The sequence below is a fragment of the Synchiropus splendidus genome, chromosome 18 (assembly GCF_027744825.2).
Source record: "Synchiropus splendidus isolate RoL2022-P1 chromosome 18, RoL_Sspl_1.0, whole genome shotgun sequence".
In the NCBI taxonomy this organism is placed as follows: Eukaryota; Metazoa; Chordata; class Actinopteri; order Syngnathiformes; family Callionymidae; genus Synchiropus; species Synchiropus splendidus.
In genome coordinates this window covers 6,341,271-6,357,340 of record NC_071351.1, presented here as the reverse complement: position 1 = coordinate 6,357,340, position 16,070 = coordinate 6,341,271, and the positions used below count along the sequence as shown (strand labels likewise).

The following is a 16,070-nucleotide window of genomic DNA, read 5'->3' as shown; positions in this document are numbered from 1 at the left end:
CGTGTTTGTGTGTTGGCATCCACGCAGCCTTCATGCTCAACTTCTTCTGAATAACTTGATACAGACAATACAGTTGTTCTGAGGACGTGTATATCAGGTAAAAGAAGAATAGACTGCAGCTCTCAGTTTCATGCAGTGGAGCAGCACCGCTGTTGGACAACCGCGAGAGGGCGCCATCTCTCTGGCGTCAGATGTCGTCATCAACATTCGACAGAGGAACAAGAAGCGACTGTAGTAAACTTGCCGTTTTCAAACAAATATCAGACGAAAGCGTCAACGTTTGCGCAGTTTGCTGCACGTCTCTGTGGCCATGGCTGTGGAATGACAAAGAGGAGAGGTATGCAGTGTTCTCAAAGAAGCCGTGATCTAGTTGTGATCGAAAACACTCGGCTAAGCTACTCCGGCTTTTGTTGATGCTGTACATAACATTTGCCTGAACTCAGGCAACAAACCCGTTAAAAACTCTCGACCAGTGCTGAATATAAAGGAGCTCATTCTGTCACTGGTGTGGAATGATAATGCCGAGTCATACATATTAGTGGAATCCTTGAATCAGTGTTAAACACGGTTGATCAGTTTTTTTGTTTATAGTTTACGTTGGAGGTGACGCTTTGTTTATGAGAATACGCGTCTTCCCTGTCACAAATAGAATCATGGGCCATCGCTGAATGCACGAGGAAACAATTGTCACGTGCTTTTGGTGTGTGGTTCCTTCCAATCCAGGTTCCAATGTGTGAATGTATTCAGACATGAAGCATTTAAATGAACTGTACTGTTAGCAAACAGTACAGTTCATTCGAGCCTAAGTCGCTTTCATGGCATGGGTTGTTTGTTTTGTTTGTTTCGTACTTACCCGATGATGTTTTCTGTATGATGGACATGTCTTCTGTGGATGAGGTTCGACAGCAATGAACAGAAGTGAAAAGATTGGGGCTGAGCGAGGTACATCTGTTATGAGCTCTATGTCACGCTCTTGATCGAGTCCAATGTTGACTGCCTTAGGAGCTGCAGGGATTTGAAGGCGTCATCCAGGTTCAGTCATCGCTGTAGAATGAGAGAGTGCAGCAGACGGGTTTCCTCTGACCTCCCACAGACCTGAGTGCGTGACTTCAGCTTCAGTGAACGTACTGCCCTTGTGTGTTTGCAGTTGAGCTGGAGGTGAGCGGGAGCTGCACGGCAGGAATGAGGATCCGGCTGCAGGGTCACGGCCATGCCGCCAGCCTTCTCGCTGAGCTCAACCGCTGCCGCCAGTCCAACCACTTCTGTGATGTTTCCTTACACGTTGGAAGCCGTACGTTTGCGGCCCACCGCGCGGTGCTGGCCTGCGCCGCCACCTACTTTAATGGACTGTTCTCTCAGGCGCCTGCGTCCTCCCCCGTCTTCTCTTTGGAGTTTGTTTCGCCGGCCAACTTTGAGAAGGTGCTGACCTTCATTTACACAGGGGAAGTCATGACAGACCTGTTGGATGTCGGGGTTCTGTATGAGCTCGCTGAGAGGCTCGGCGTTTGTGAACTTGTGAGCGCGTGTCACGCCACCTTTCCGGATCTCCAGTTCTCCATGTATGCCAGCAGAAAAGCCAGTGTTTCCTCTGAGAAGCTGGCAGCCCGTGTCGTCACGGCGGCTTCTTTGGTGGATGCCGGTGATGCCACATCTGCCTGTTCATCCGCCGCCTCATGCTCTTCTCTGTCCTCGTCGGCCGGTCCATCTGTCACCCCGACTCCTGCTGCTGCTGCTGCTGCCTCCTCACCTCTCTCCCACATGAGAACTGTCAGTTCTGCCTCTACAGCTGCCACAGGAGCTCTGAACTTAAAGACTGAAGACATTGAGTCTTTGGTTGGATATGGGCAGATATCCGAACTTTCAGAAGGACCTGGACTTAAAATCAACGCTTCCACAAACGGTGATGTGGCATTGCCGTCAGGGTTTCACCTGAAGACCGAGCAGGTGGGAGGATCCGCAGTGACACAGAATCAAGGGAATGACGGCAGCAACGCAGCAGCCGCAGACCAAGTGGACTCTTCTCCCCAGCCGTCCACGGAACCCCGCGCCCCTTTGTCATCCTCAGGAGAAGGAGGTGGTAGCCCTGCAGTGGATGGTGTGAGGAGAGATCTAGCAGAAGTGCAGGGCGCTGAAGCAGCGTCTGCTCATCGAGACAACGAAGAGGTCCAAGACATTTTAGAGAGCAATGGTGCCATGGAGGTTATCGTTGGACAGCACTGGAACCAGCTCGCCAGCGAGATCATCGAGTTGAGCGACGACGAGAACTTTATGGAGGAAGAAGAGGATGATGAAGATGATCTTGTTTGTGTGGTGAACGGTGCCACGGACGCCCTGAGCAGTCAGGTTAGTCCTGCTGGGCGCTATGGTGCTCTGACACTACACTGACCTTTTGTATGAATAGTGTGTTGACGGGCTGCTTTGTGTCGCAGTAGAACACATGAAAACAAATATGCAAAATACATTTAGAAGGTATCTTGCACCCCATTTCATCCAACAAATGTCCAAAGACACGTGACACCCGCTGCCGCGACCACGACCTCGGTCTAGACCAGGGGTTCTGATCCTTTCTGATCTCGGGGCCCACCTTTTCCAAACCAAATGGTTCTGGGGCCCATACACGGAACTTACCGATTTAATTTGTGTTCAATAACCTAGTGTAAAACCTAGTAAAATGACATGAAACCATGTGGTCAGCGAAAAGATATTTGTCATGGAAATGTCCGTCCAGCAGCAGAAGCAAGTGCAAGTCATGTTCATCAAATTTACTAAAGAAAAAAAAATGTTGAGAAAATTGGAAAAACTGTATGTCATGAACAAAATTCAGAATGAATTAAATACAATAAAATAATGTCAAAATATCATAAAACATTTTTAATGTTTTATGATAATTAATTATTTTTAGTTTTTCCTGTTGGGGGCGCCATCACCTTCTTTATCATTTTTTCTTTTCAAGAACTTCTCCTTAGTTGGTAACTATCACAGATATGCAGCGGTCAAGTCAGTTCAGTGACTCACTACTGCCAGCATATGTGGCTCATGTATGAAAACAGAGTATTAAAACACTCACTAGGGGGGGCTCGCGGCCCAACCATGGGCCGTGTGGTTAAGAATCGCTGGGCAAGACCAGGATAAGTGTCTGCCTGCCGTTCCGGTCCCTGACCCCTGACCCTTCTGTCCTTTGCAGGTGTCTGGGAGCTCTTTGTCCTGCAGGAGCTGCGGCGTGGCGCTGGCTGCAGACCCCCTGGCTGTCAGACGACACGCTGAGAGTCACATGAGCCCGCAGGGCGTGTGCCGCGTGTGCGGGGGCTCCTTCCAGGAGGGCTCGGCCGCCATGGCCCACAGCCTGACCCACGTGGGAGTTCCTCTCTTCACCTGCGACATGTGCCGTGTCCAGTTCTGCAGCCAGAACCGAGTGCTGCGCCACCAGCGCCAGACGTCCTCGTGCTACACCATCCCGCAGCGGGCACTGACCAGCAGGAGCCTGACCTTGGAGCCGGTCTGCGCCGTGTGCAACAAGACCCTGGGCAAAGACTTCCAGGTCAGTGCGCGTGTCCTTGGCTGGGCGTCGGTCGTCACCGTGCTCTTCTGCTCCGTCCACCACAGATGGTTCGGGACCACCTGCTGACTCACGTGAGTCCTCAGAGCCTCAGCTGTGGTGTGTGTCACCAGCCCCTGGCTTCTCTCTGCTCCCTGCTGTGGCACGCCCTCGGCCACCTCTCCATCCCCGTCTTCTCCTGCCCGCACTGTGCACGCTGCTTCGTAGAGCGCCGCCTCCTGGACAGACACATGGCAGCGCACGCGGAGGAGGCTGCAGAGAAGGAGCGGGAGCAGTCGGCAGAGATGAGGGCTGGACGCCTGGGCCTGGAGGGCCCTCAGGCCTTCGCTTCTGCTGCTGCCTTACAGCGGCACCTGCAGTCACACGCCAGCGGATGCAAGCGGAAAGGCGATCACCTGGAAGTCCCGCCCCCGTCTTGCCCTGCTTCCTCCCTGGAGGAGGGAGGCTGCGTGAAGATGGGTCACGTGGGTGCGGACGTGGGCTTCAGCCTGCCCGACCAGTACTTGCAACACCAGATGCTGAACTTTGAACCGGCCGCCTTCAATGGGGGGAGCGGGTCGGACTGTGGGGTGGGAGTGGCTGCGGCGGCGCGGGGAAAGTGGTACCGCTGTCGCTATTGTGGGAAGTGTTTCGCCCATTCGGGTGAGTTCACCTACCACCTGCGCATCCACACGGGCGAGAAGCCGTACCAGTGCAAGGTCTGCCTACGCTTCTTCCGCGGCCGCTCCACCATCATCTGCCACCTGAAGACGCACGCCGGCGCCCTCATGTACCGCTGCACCGTCTGCGGCCTCTTCTTCTCCACGCTGAAGATGGTGTCTTCACACATGGAGCTGCATAAAGACCACCTGCCTCCAGACTTCAACATGGAGCAGACCTTCATGTACAACGACCACTCCAAAGAGACGCTGCCCGCTATAGACGCCTGAGCGACAGGCGTGAGGCTTCATCTTCAGAGCCGAAATTCAACCGTTTCCATGAGTTCTGAGCCGAGAGCGCCACCTACTGACCTCTGGAAGTGTGGACACGGTTTCATGAAAAGCCTCGACAGCTCATCTGCTGAACGCTACGCCTTCAACCAAGCGAGTCCGTTGGACATCAGTGTATAAATATAGTCACCGATTTATTTTTTAAAGTTCAAGTTATATAGATTTTTTATAATTTATGATCATGTTTTGCGACATCAAAAAGTCAAATAGACTGGTGTGTGATCCATGAACTGTTTATCGACCTGTGACTGTCGACACCACACGATTGTTGGTCTTTGCTATCCATGTATTTTGTTAACACTATTGATGTACCTCGTATTTAAGTGTCAAGTCAATTAAAGTGGCAGGACGCAAAGTAAAATCCTGCTCAACATGAATTGCGACCATTTTATTCCATTTTCTTGTGAATGAGCGACGTACAATAAAGGCCGTCACCTTCCACGGAATTTGTCCTGGTTCAAAACCGCACAGTGCTTCCTGTGATGAGTAAGCACAATTTGGTGTGGAATCACAGAGCCTTGGCTTCCAGAGCGCTTTCTGACCTCTGACCTATCAAAGCCCTGGCTCATCCTGCTATTGTGCTATCTGGGCACCAACATCCTCCTTTCATATCTCTGTTTTTTCAGAGAGGCTCCAGGAATGAACGTGAAGGAACAATAATGCTGGAACTGCAAACCTCAACCCGCCTGGGAGGCAAAAAGTCTTGAGCAAAGTGACAAAGATCCTCCCCAGTTGACAAACTTGTTTTGTTCAGAGACGCTGCAGCTAATTCCTGCGACACCTTTTGGCGTCCACCAACCTCGAGGGCTATCAAGAGCAAACAGATCACAGAGCAGAGAAAAATAATGACATTACTTCTGATTCGGTCCATGGTTTTGAAATAGGAACAGAACCAGGTGATGCTATCTTCTGTCAGTGTCCAGTATCAGGCACCTGCACAGGCATTTTATTCAAGCTGGGAGAGGGCAGAAATGATTTATAAACTTCTTATTATTATTCTTCTTGACTTTTATTTAGAGTTGGACTGTTTGTTTTTTTAAAAAAGATTCCCTGGTCATCTTATTTCCCTCTAGTCACATGACAGGGTGCAGGAAACCTGAAGCAGCGCCGCATACGATCACTGGATCCACGTCTTCGCCGCGGCTTGTTTCAATCCTTGCTGGAATTTTCTGACTGTAAAAGGTTGAAAAGTGAAAGAAAAAAAAGGGCCCCCCATCATCACAGTGTCGATGGGATAATTGCACGGGTTCTTCCTGCTGACTCCGCAGAAAGAGAAGAAGAAAGAGCTGATGCTGCTGCATGGAGCGTGGAGACGTCCCGGACTCGGATGTGACAAGAAAGTCCCTGACCTGGGAATGCTGCAGCCAACCACGCGCCACCGAGTAAAGCCGCCCAGTAAAGCCGCCCAGTGACCTGTTGCATGGGGCCATCTGGGGCGACGCTGCAGTTATTTAGAAATCATTTTCTGACACGATCATGTGTGTTCTTCATCGTCCTCCTTTTCATGAAACTTCACCCTGAATGCCTGATCCCTGACAAGTCAAGAAACTGTCTTTTTCACATTTTGCGCCAACAGAATTGCAGTGTTTTGATTTTCATCAGTCACCAATGCATGTGCATTCAAAGTAGAACAATCAATCCACATTAATACAGAATAATTGCATACATTTAATTCCATTATTTTTCATACATTTTATTTAATAAAAAAAAAAAGGTTCCCAAATGAGTCCCCTTTTGCAGGGGCTGCATGGACTTGGCGTTTGTGCCAAGTGTCACCTTCAGGGGGCGGTATTGCGCAAGTGCGCGCACAGCAACAGCGAAGAAGAGAGGTGAGACGCCTGTCAGATCGTCTGGAAAAATAAAGTCTCAGACAGTTGAGGTTGACGATTGCTTCATCTTGTTTGTTTATAGGCGCTGGCTCGGTGACGACTGCGTGAGCGAGTCGACCTCAAAGCGCGAGCGTAAGCGCTCGAGAGAGCAGGAGAAGTGTCCGGGCAAACGTGGAGTCGGTCCGCGGTCATGGCGTCTCTTGCTGCCCCGGGAGCCGCCTCTAGTCCCATGGTTATTCTCGCTCCGAAGACGAAAACTAAGAAGAAGCACTTTGTGCAGCAGAAGGTGAAGGTGTTCCGGGCCAGTGACCCGGTTATCAGCGTCTTCATGTGGGGTGTCAATCACTCAGTAAGTCACCGACGTTGCAGGAAAGGCTAATGTTTTGCTAATGTTGTGTCGGAGTCGGAAGTAGCGAAGACCCACAGAAAAAAAGTTCAATAAACCCCGAGAACGTCTCCCCTCTCTGTTTTAATGATATACCTTTTATGACCGTGGATTGTCGTGTGCCATTTTGTGAGCTGCTGGTGTTTTTCATAGCTCGAATTTCTGTATAGCCCAGTAAACAGCTATATCCGTTTAATTCTGGTTCTCACGACCCACACCGTCAATAAGTACAGTGTCTATGTAAATAGTATTCACCTTAACCTTTATGTGAAACATTTAGTCGATGAGAAAAGCACTTGATATTGCAGTTCATGTAGTGGTCTGAACATTATTCCGTCCCCATAAAGGCTGTTTTGAAACTATAGTCAGTAAAACATCGAGGGTGAATCGTGTTTGTTTCTCTCTGCAGATCAATGATCTAAACCAGGTTCCAGTTCCTGTCATGTTGCTCCCAGATGATTTCAAAGCAAACACCAAGATCAAAGTGAACAACCATCTCTTCAACAAGTAAGTTGGAATCCCAGCTGGAATCTTGCCATATTGTTCCTTCAGAATAAAGACATTGTAACGACACGCTGACAGCACACGCTGCTTGTTGTGAGAATACATCTAATGATGCATCTGGGCACATCCTCATGATGTTCCTGGTATCATCGGGCGTCTCTTGAGGCTGATCAGACCCCGACTTGTGTCCAGATGGCTGTCTAGCTACCGTGTCTCCATGGTTCTCCTCTCTTGAGCCACAGCCACCTTGATGCTCTTTCCACCGCTTCGGTGGCTTTGCGTATGGCTTTCCTTCTTTTCTCTCCCTCAATCCCTAGAATACTACAGGCTTTGGCCAAATATTGTGCCACAAAACCCCTGCATCCCACCTCCACTGGGAAGCACCTTGCTCTCCAACCAGCATGTTGACAGTCGCTTATCAGTCCTGAGTACTTGGAGAGCTTCCTTTCATAGGCTTCTTCCAGTCGATCTTCCCACGGCACAGTCAGCTCCAGCAGCACAGCTTGCTTAGTGGACTCTGACACCAGGACTATGTCCGGGCGCAGAGTGGTGGTAGCAATGTGGCTGGGGAACTTCAGCTGCCGTTCAAGGTCCACCAGCAGCTGCCAGTCTCTGGCAGAGGTCAGGATGCCTGTCGATGATCTTCTAGTTGGGGTTCCCTGCTCCCCAGCTCTGACAAAGGTGATGGTTTTCTTGGGGAGACGGCACCGTTTTGCCCACTCAAGTCCAATGCTGATGGCTTCAGCGATGGTTTTCAGGACTGCTAATACACTTATGAATGCGTCTACTGAATTGAAAGTATCACCACATATTATTGCAAGAAGAAAAAGACGATACAGCTTGTCATTTTCCCCCATTGTCTTGTCTCCAGTGCAGGACGTTGGCGGGAGGGTTTTTAAGCACTGACATCTGTTTGTTTTTTTGCAGAGAAAATCTTCCGGGACATTTCAAGTTTAAAGAATATTGCCCTCAGGTCTTCCGAAATCTTAGAGAACGCTTTGGCATTGAAGATCTGGACTACCAGGTGCGTGCAGGCCAGACTTAATTTAAACATTTTCTGTGGCCCCTTGCTTCATCTTGTTCCTTTTCTGACCTGCAGCTGCTCACAGATAATTTCTTTACGATTTAAAAACATGAAAATGTTTTCCAAACGGTTCTGTAAGCTTTTAGATCCTCATTGGGTTATCTGTGCAGCGGTGTTCTGGGAAAAAAGGAAGTTCTGCATGCTGTGCGAGTCTGTGTCCACATGGCCTGACGGCCACCGAATCTTCCTCTTCAGCCATTTCCTCTATCACTTTGACTTCTTATATTTACATTTAGCTTTTATTCTGATATTACTGAATGATCAGTTGGTTTACTGTGGTCGTAGTTCACCCACTCCTGTCACAGCACCCGTTTCAAGTCTAACTCATAGAAACCATCAGACACACCGTCCTTTGTATGTTGCATCATACAAGTGAGTTGTTATTCTGCTTTATGTTTTGATTCCCGCAGGTGTCTTTGACCCGCAGCCCACCGACCCGATGCACGGACGACTCCGGGGAGGGAATCCTCCTCAACTCTTATGACCGCACTCTTGTCATCAAACAGATTTCCAGTGAGGATGTGGCTGACATGCACAACATCTTGTCCGAGTATCACCAAGTAAGAGAAGAGGATTGTCTTTACCATAGTCTCGAATGATGACGCGGTCAATACACGCACTTCTCCTGGAGATATTGAGCCAAACTGATAGAATTCCAGGTGTTTTATGGACCCGCTGGTGTGTGTATTCCTGTCTGCGCACTGAAGCCGAGGTGGAGCTCCTGAATCGATTGATGCATTTAGCACAGTGAACCCCTGGACAGCCAGCGGGACTGCACCAGGGTCCTCAGCTAAACTGGGGCACTGAGCCAAAGGCAATTGTTTTTTCCAAATGTCCTCCGTCAGTACACAGTTGCAGTGAAAAGTAATAATGTATAATTTACTCTTTGTCCTCCGCATCTACTTATATTTTATGTATTGCATACTGTTTCCGACTGATATGAAACTTTTTACCGCAGCACATTGTCAAGTGCCATGGCAGCACCCTCTTGCCCCAGTTCCTCGGGATGTACCGGGTCAGTGTGGACAGTGAGGAAGCTTATCTCATTGTCATGCGGAACATGTTCAGCCACAGACTCGTGGTCCACAGGAAGTATGACCTGAAGGTGAGCTGCACTTTCATTTCAAAATGAACATGAGCCAAATGCCTTCGTCCTCATGAGTGTCGATCATTTATTTTATTGTCACCTATTTATTCTTCTTCATTTAAAAACACTGTGATTTCTGAGCAAAGTACATTTCCTTGAACAAATCTTTGAACCACTTTGTTTTTCTTGGATAATTCGCAGGGTTCCCTGGTGGCACGAGAAGCAAGTGATAAAGAAAGGGTAACGCTTTCATCTGTTTTTCCATCTTGCTTGCTTTGCTTTCAGTAGGAACTGCAGGGGGGCGGGGATTCTCAGCATATAGAGATTTAGTGCCTGAAAGAAAACAAACAAGTTGATCTTCTCACATTTAGATTCATAAAGAAGTGATGCGAAAAGAGGCTGAGAACTTCAGCTTCCAGTCAGAGACCTTGACACCATTTCACGTTAGTTTTAGACCAACTACGCCATTTGCTGGGTTGTGAGAATGAGAGCTCTGTTTCATGAAGCCTCATCTGCTCCTTACAGAGGTTTGTGCTGGAGGGTGTGTTTTGTGTGAAGCCTCGTCTGTGTTGAGTGTGTTGCTCGCACCCTGCATGTGAGTCGTATGATGTCACACCCTGCTGTGAAACCATGACCTTTTCTGTCTTGGTCAGGTGAAAGAGCTTCCTACCTTCAAAGACGTGGACTTCAGGAACAACATGCAGAAGGTTTACGTCACCGAGGAGCAGAAGGAGAAGTTCATGGAAAAACTCAATAAAGATGTGGAGGTGGGGCTGAGAAGTGACCGGCCGCATGCTGTTTCACGTCTACACCACTAGATGGCGCGCTACTTGCAACTGCTATGTTTGTGAAAGTGGGATTTTGTGTTATGAGCCCAGCTACTAGTGAGAGTGGTTCATGTTGTTGCCTTTTGAAGGGTGTTGGGAAGAGGTCGGCTCCTCCGTGCTGTGGATTGGAGATCAGCTACTTCCACTGTCGTGACCCAGATTCTGTGCAGTTTCTAGTGAAGCTGAAGATCATGGACTACAGTCTGCTGCTGGGCATCCATGACACCGGCAGAGCTGAGCGGGAGGAAGACGACGGCGAGAAGGTGGAAAATGAAGAGGAGCAGGAGGCAGAGAACGGCCTGGCCCCCGGCAACACGGTGGGCTCTTACGGCACGTCGCCTGAAGGCATCGCTGGATACATGTCGTCCTGCAAGCCTCTGGGCCCCGGGGAGTTCGACCCCTACGTGGATGTCTACGCCGTCAGCAGCTGCCCAGGTCTCTTCTCTCTGCACCAACACGCACACTTGGATATCAATCTGGCGCTTTCACTCTATTTCGTTTGTGGCGTCTAGATCCCTACGCGTAGCAGTAGACTTGCTCTTGGTTCCTGTCCAGGTCATTCATGCCCTGAGAGTGGGGCGGCTGGGGTGGGGGATCCTTCACAGTCCTGCTTACCATCTTTAAGGTCTACCTTAAATGGGGAATGACGTCCACCTACTGTTGCTGAGGGGCTGCTGACATCACCCCCCACCCCACCCCCAGGTCTGATGGAGTTCAAGTCCCCCAGGGTTTTGTTCGTGAGTGATGGGAAAAGGAAGCAAGAGATTGGCAAAATGGGTGTACCAGACCGTTCAGTCCCACAAGGGAAGACACCACGTGTTACAGAAGCACCCAAAAAACACTTGAGACATCAAAGACAGAGCGAACAACAAAGATGCACACAGATCACCAGCATCAAGCACAACAGTCTCCTGCACAAGATCATGAAAAATGAATAAATGCCTGAGCAGGATCAGTGAGTCCCGTCTGAGCTGACAGAAATGGTGTGACTGTGTTTTCCGGTGCTGCCAGGAGCTCCTCAGAGGGAGGTCTACTTCATGGGCCTGATCGATGTCCTGACTCAGTACGACACAAAGAAAAAGGCGGCTCACGCGGCGAAGACAGTCAAGCATGGGGTGAGTGCATCCTGAGGGGAAGGTCTGCCACCAGCCATGTGACCTTGTGACCCTGTTCTGCAGGCGGGCGCTGAAATCTCCACCGTGCACCCGGAGCAGTACGCCAAGCGCTTCCGGGATTTCATCTCCAACATCTTCGCCTGAAGCTCCTGCTGCAGGGCCACGGCGCGGAGAAGACCAAATGTCGTGTGTGTGCACACCTTTTAAACCTTCATGTTCTAGCAGCCTATTTATTGAAAGAATCCAAGTATTTCCTCCTTCTCAACGACAGGAGCTGGGTGATGTTGAGTATGTGACGTACATTCCATTGTGATTTGAAGCCCGTGTGTCTGCTTCCTGCCCTGAGCTCAGCCGCGTGTGTCTGCTCACCGTGCCAGAGGGAAGAGCAGCGGAAGCGTTTCACAACAGGGCAGACGCCTGTGTGGTAACAGCAGCCTTGGCTTGTGCAAGGGCTCGCCGCCCATACTTTTAGTGGAAAGTAGAGAGGGTGTTTTCACAGGTACTTGAGGGTGGAGCAGGCTTGGGCGTGAGTGAGGGGTGGGTGACGGGGATAGTTTAAGAACCTTCTAAATAATAAATGATTTCTGTCTTTACATCTCTCTGGTCTGTATGTAGCAGCAGGGTGTTGAGCGTAGCCGTTTCCATCAGGTCCCACTGGCCTGATCTCACTTACTTTAGGAGAACCACCAGGCTCATGCCGTTCCTCAGCAACGCACACCATTCTGCAGAGAAGAGAGTAGAATATATGTGTTCTAGTGCCGCGTTTGTTGTCCAGGACTGACCGTTTTCATTTGATGTGATTTTGTGCGTGGAACTGCAGCCACTGTGACATGATCCTCCACAGAGCAGCTCAGTCTTACGCTCAGCTCATCTCGCCACATCCTCCTGTTGTATTTTTGCAAATCACCTTTTGGAATGAAATATATTTTACAAAGAACATGAATCCCATGTTTTCTTCTTTGTCCATTGCTTGACCTGGGCCGGTGTTTTCTCACGTGTGTGTGTGTTGTCTTTTATGATGTGATGTGAAACCTGTCCAGAGTGAGGCAGGTGTTGGTGTGCGATCCCCGGGACGATGTTGTGTGACAGTCTTTGTCCAGGCCTGCGCTGTGTCTCACTCTTTGCGGACGATGCACTTCTGCCTGCTGCTTCCTTCCTTCTTCATCGGAACAGACCGATTCAGCTGACTGGTCAACTCTCACACGCTGAGACAGGATGAGCCAGTCAGACACCAGAAGTCACTGGAGGCAGCAGCCAACACAAACCCCAGCAGCTCAGCCCAGAACGGCAGTGGTGGAAGAGCAAAACTAAATCAGAGAGGTGCGATGACTCAGGCCAAACTTGACATTGTGTGATGTGATGTCACCATGGAGCTGAAATGATGGATGGAAAATTCAAGTCCTGCTACTAGTTATTGCTCATATGACAAATGTGAAGTTCCACCACATGTTTTTCTGTGTTTTTGGATTCCCCCCTCCCCTCCTTCAGCGCGGGCATCCTCCCTCTCACGGCGCGTTTTTCCCTTGAAGTCAGCTGGTTGCCCTCTACTGAGTCACAACAACAGGGAGGCGTGCGGCCGTTGGCTTCTCTGGCGGGTGAGACACACGCCTGTCCTGCCAGCTCCACCTCAGTTACCTTCTGCCTCTGGTCACTGCGGAGCTGCAAACCATGAGGAGGAAGTGCTCTCTGGCTGGGCTGGGGAGGGGGGTGAGTCGGGGGAGTGACCCAGATGGGAGGGTCAGGACACTTAGCTGGCCACCCGCCTGAGGCAGAGCACTCTGGATCCTGCTGGCGCTGTGTGAGGTGGCGACCTGGCGCACGACTGCATCCACTGACTGCTTCATCAAATCCAAGGTAAGGCCACGTCTGCGTCTCTCCACCTGCTGCCTCCACCGGTTGTTAACATTGGTTCTAAAATCATTCCAAATTTTGGTTTTTCACCATTCTGTCTTGTGTCCAAAATCCATCTTTAAAAAGAGGTGAAAGCCGATTCATGTAATTCTGACCCGCTGCAGTTTGCAATGTTAAACGTCAGAGCACCCAGAGAGCGCGCAGCAGGACTAATGCATGGGTCGCTCAGCTGACACAGAACTCATCCTGTCATGCTCTCTGCCATGATGGCGTCCTGTTTTGTTTGTGAAGTCAGTGGCTTCAAAGTTCAAAGCCCTTCCTGCAAATGGTCGGGAATCTTTTGGAAAACCGTGTAGCAACTATTCTGGTCCTGGTTCTGGAGTGGGGGGGAGGCTGAGCCCGCCCTGAGAAGATTCCTAGGTCTTTACCGTTCATCTCTGATGGGCTCTGCAAAGGCCAGGGCCATGACATGGGTCTTCCTCTCCGCCCGAGGATCCACCCTCCAGAGAAGGACGTCGGTGACAGTGCTCCCCCAAATCAACCTTGTGAACTGTGCGTTGCAGGAGATGGAGCACAACTTCACCCTGGAGAGCCTGAACGGGACGCCCTGGTACATCTTTGAGTGCACCCTTGAGCTGGACACCAACTCCCGGCGGATCTTCCTCTTCCTCCTCTACCTCCTCATCTTCATGGCGGGCCTGCTGGAGAACGTGCTGGTGGTGTGGGTCAACTGGCGGCGCCGCCACTCGGCCAACGGCGTCCTCTTCTGCATCCTCAACGTGAGCCTGTCAGACTTGATGGTGATCCTCATCCTGCCCTTCTACATGATGGAGGTGACCATGGACAAGGTCTGGCTGTGGGGTCGCTTCCTCTGCAAGGTCACCAACCTCATCTATATGGTCAACTTCTACAGCAGCACCTTCTTTCTGGCCTCCATGACCCTGGAGCGGTACCTGTCTCTGACCCGCCCGTCCTCCTCGCTCTTCCCCGTGGTGGGCCACCGCCGATGGCTGCTGTGTTCGGCGCTGTGGCTCTTCTCCTTGTTCCTTGCTCTGATGGAGAACGTCCACGTGGACCTGCTGGAGTGGGACGAGCCGGGCTGCTACATGTTGCCATCCTACGGCTACATTGAGTGGTACCTGACCGTGGCCTTCCTGTGCTTGGTCTTCCAGTTCCTTGGGCCTGCGACGGTCATCATCGCCTGCAACGTTCTGATAGCGCGGGCGGTCCGCACCGCCCCCAATGTAGAGGAACACCGAGATGTTCGGCTGGTGCACGTGTACTCCGCCGTGTTTGTCCTCTGCTGGTTTCCCTACCACCTGGTCATGCTGCTGCTCATCATCGACGACCTGGCGCCGCACCTCTTCAGCTGCAACACCGTGGAAGCGCTCTACTTCTTCTTCGCCGTGGTCCAGGGTCTCTCGCTCTTCCACTGCGTGGCCAATCCCATCCTCTACAACTTCCTCAGCAAGAGCTTCCGGGACAATCTCATCAACAACGTGGTGGCCATCATCCCCAGGGAGGCGGTGGCGGCAGACCAGGTGGAGGGCGACTCGGCAAAGCAGCGGAAGCTAAGCAACATCAGCACCAGCCAGTCAGATGTGGCCTCATAAGAACGGAGAACAAACCCAGCTGACGTCAGCTCTGAAGACCATCTCCACTCTGTCAAGTTGAGAAAGAGATGCTCTCACGCTGCACTCCACAGAAACATCCCACCTACCCAGAAAAGGTCAAAGTTCAAAGCTGAAGGCTCCGTCGGGTTAGTTTCAACCAAAGTGAAAGGAGCCTCGGTCCAACACTAACACTTTGCTTCTGAGAACTTTCCCCACTCTTCCCCAGGGGTCAGGGATGTCAAGAGCAACTCTGCCTTGCCACTTCGGTGGGAGAGATTGAAAAGGTGCAGAGAGAAGAAAAAACAATGTCATTGCTGTCCCTTCTTGCGTCTTTTCTTCACTGTCAGCGTTAGTTTTGCACTTTTTGTTAGGAGCACAGTTGCTGAAGAGCACCAGTCCATCGTTTCTTCACACTTCTGTCTCCATGATCAGAAGCTTTCTGAAGGTGTCATGACTCCTGAACTATTAGACTAGATGAATAAATCATGGACTCGCCCTTTGGAAACACAGTAAATGTTCAGTTCAGTCATTTTCTCAGCCTCCAGCGACACACGGCGACTGCAAACCCACGTGTTTCCTGTCTGATACCGTCATCTGCATACATGAGTCGTGATGTGCGTGAGGGTGCTTTGCAAGCGCTCACTGTTTCTTCCCCAAATAAAATCTCAAGGAAAGTGTGTGTGTGACGTGACTCAAACCACCACGTGCGCAGGTTGCAGAGGAAGTGACACGTGGACGCCTGGGATGTGTTTTTCAGATGGTGGGCAGCGAGTTGAGCCGGAGGAAATCCATCCAATTTCACCTCATTCTTCTGAAATCTTCAGAATATAGTCGGATCAACCAACCATCCAACCCCCGACTCAACGTCCTTATTGTTTCCTGTGGTGAGGGACTGTCAGTCCTTAAGACAGAAGGAAAAAAAATTGTTTCGATAAATAAGATAAATAAGAGAAACGAGTTATAATGTCTTGCACATGCTTAAAATAAGTTCGTTGATCATATACCATTTGATTTTAGTCAAACATTATATATATATATATATATATATATATATATATATATATATATATATATATATATATATATATATATATATATATATATATATATATATATATATATATATATATATATAATACAGTATGTCATAGAAGACCTCGGAAAAACGCGCTTTTTTTTTTGTTTTATTTTGTTTGGCGTCTTCCTGTGTCTTCCCACCGTCTTCCTGTG

General features: G+C 50.0%; 3 protein-coding genes across 4 annotated transcripts; all 3 read left to right on the top strand.

The window, feature by feature from the left end:
* The first annotated feature begins 207 nt into the window (after window positions 1-207).
* LOC128749360 (zinc finger and BTB domain-containing protein 39) lies at window positions 208-4,905 on the top strand. Its single transcript, XM_053848923.1, has 4 exons — window positions 208-337; window positions 1,148-2,343; window positions 3,185-3,538; window positions 3,604-4,905. Exons 1-4 carry the CDS (start codon window positions 322-324, stop codon window positions 4,483-4,485), a joined length of 2,448 nt encoding a protein of 815 aa, XP_053704898.1. The 5' UTR covers window positions 208-321; the 3' UTR covers window positions 4,486-4,905.
* A 1,444-nt stretch (window positions 4,906-6,349) lies between these two features.
* On the top strand, window positions 6,350-12,347 carry pip4k2ca (phosphatidylinositol-5-phosphate 4-kinase, type II, gamma a). 2 transcript variants are annotated; one of them, XM_053848981.1, is made up of 11 exons: window positions 6,350-6,374; window positions 6,457-6,723; window positions 7,169-7,266; window positions 8,191-8,287; window positions 8,758-8,907; window positions 9,306-9,452; window positions 9,636-9,674; window positions 10,088-10,201; window positions 10,432-10,696; window positions 11,273-11,376; window positions 11,440-12,347. In XM_053848981.1, exons 2-11 carry the CDS (start codon window positions 6,565-6,567, stop codon window positions 11,518-11,520), a joined length of 1,254 nt encoding a protein of 417 aa, XP_053704956.1. In that variant the 5' UTR covers window positions 6,350-6,374; window positions 6,457-6,564; the 3' UTR covers window positions 11,521-12,347. The 2 variants fall into 2 exon arrangements, with proteins under 2 accessions (XP_053704956.1, XP_053704955.1); XM_053848980.1 differs by lacking the exon at window positions 6,350-6,374 and having other exon boundaries at window positions 6,387-6,723.
* A 753-nt stretch (window positions 12,348-13,100) lies between these two features.
* Window positions 13,101-15,504, top strand: gpr182 (G protein-coupled receptor 182). Its single transcript, XM_053848987.1, has 2 exons — window positions 13,101-13,230; window positions 13,791-15,504. The coding sequence occupies exon 2, from the start codon at window positions 13,794-13,796 to the stop codon at window positions 14,838-14,840; it is 1,047 nt and encodes a 348-aa protein (XP_053704962.1). The 5' UTR covers window positions 13,101-13,230; window positions 13,791-13,793; the 3' UTR covers window positions 14,841-15,504.
* Window positions 15,505-16,070: the final 566 nt, after the last annotated feature.

Bases quoted from the DNA above. Each gene is read 5' to 3' on its own strand.
- LOC128749360 (XM_053848923.1), top strand. The intron at 2,344-3,184 runs GTTAGTCCTGCT...TGTCCTTTGCAG, and splicing joins CGGACGCCCTGAGCAGTCAG to GTGTCTGGGAGCTCTTTGTC. The intron at 3,539-3,603 runs GTCAGTGCGCGT...CGTCCACCACAG, and splicing joins CCCTGGGCAAAGACTTCCAG to ATGGTTCGGGACCACCTGCT.
- pip4k2ca (XM_053848981.1), top strand. From the start codon at position 6,565: ATGGCGTCTCTTGCTGCCCCGGGAGCCGCCTCTAGTCCCATGGTTATT. The intron at 10,202-10,431 runs GTGGGGCTGAGA...GATTCTGTGCAG, and splicing joins AACTCAATAAAGATGTGGAG to TTTCTAGTGAAGCTGAAGAT. The intron at 11,377-11,439 runs GTGAGTGCATCC...CCTGTTCTGCAG, and splicing joins CGAAGACAGTCAAGCATGGG to GCGGGCGCTGAAATCTCCAC.
- gpr182 (XM_053848987.1), top strand. From the start codon at position 13,794: ATGGAGCACAACTTCACCCTGGAGAGCCTGAACGGGACGCCCTGGTAC.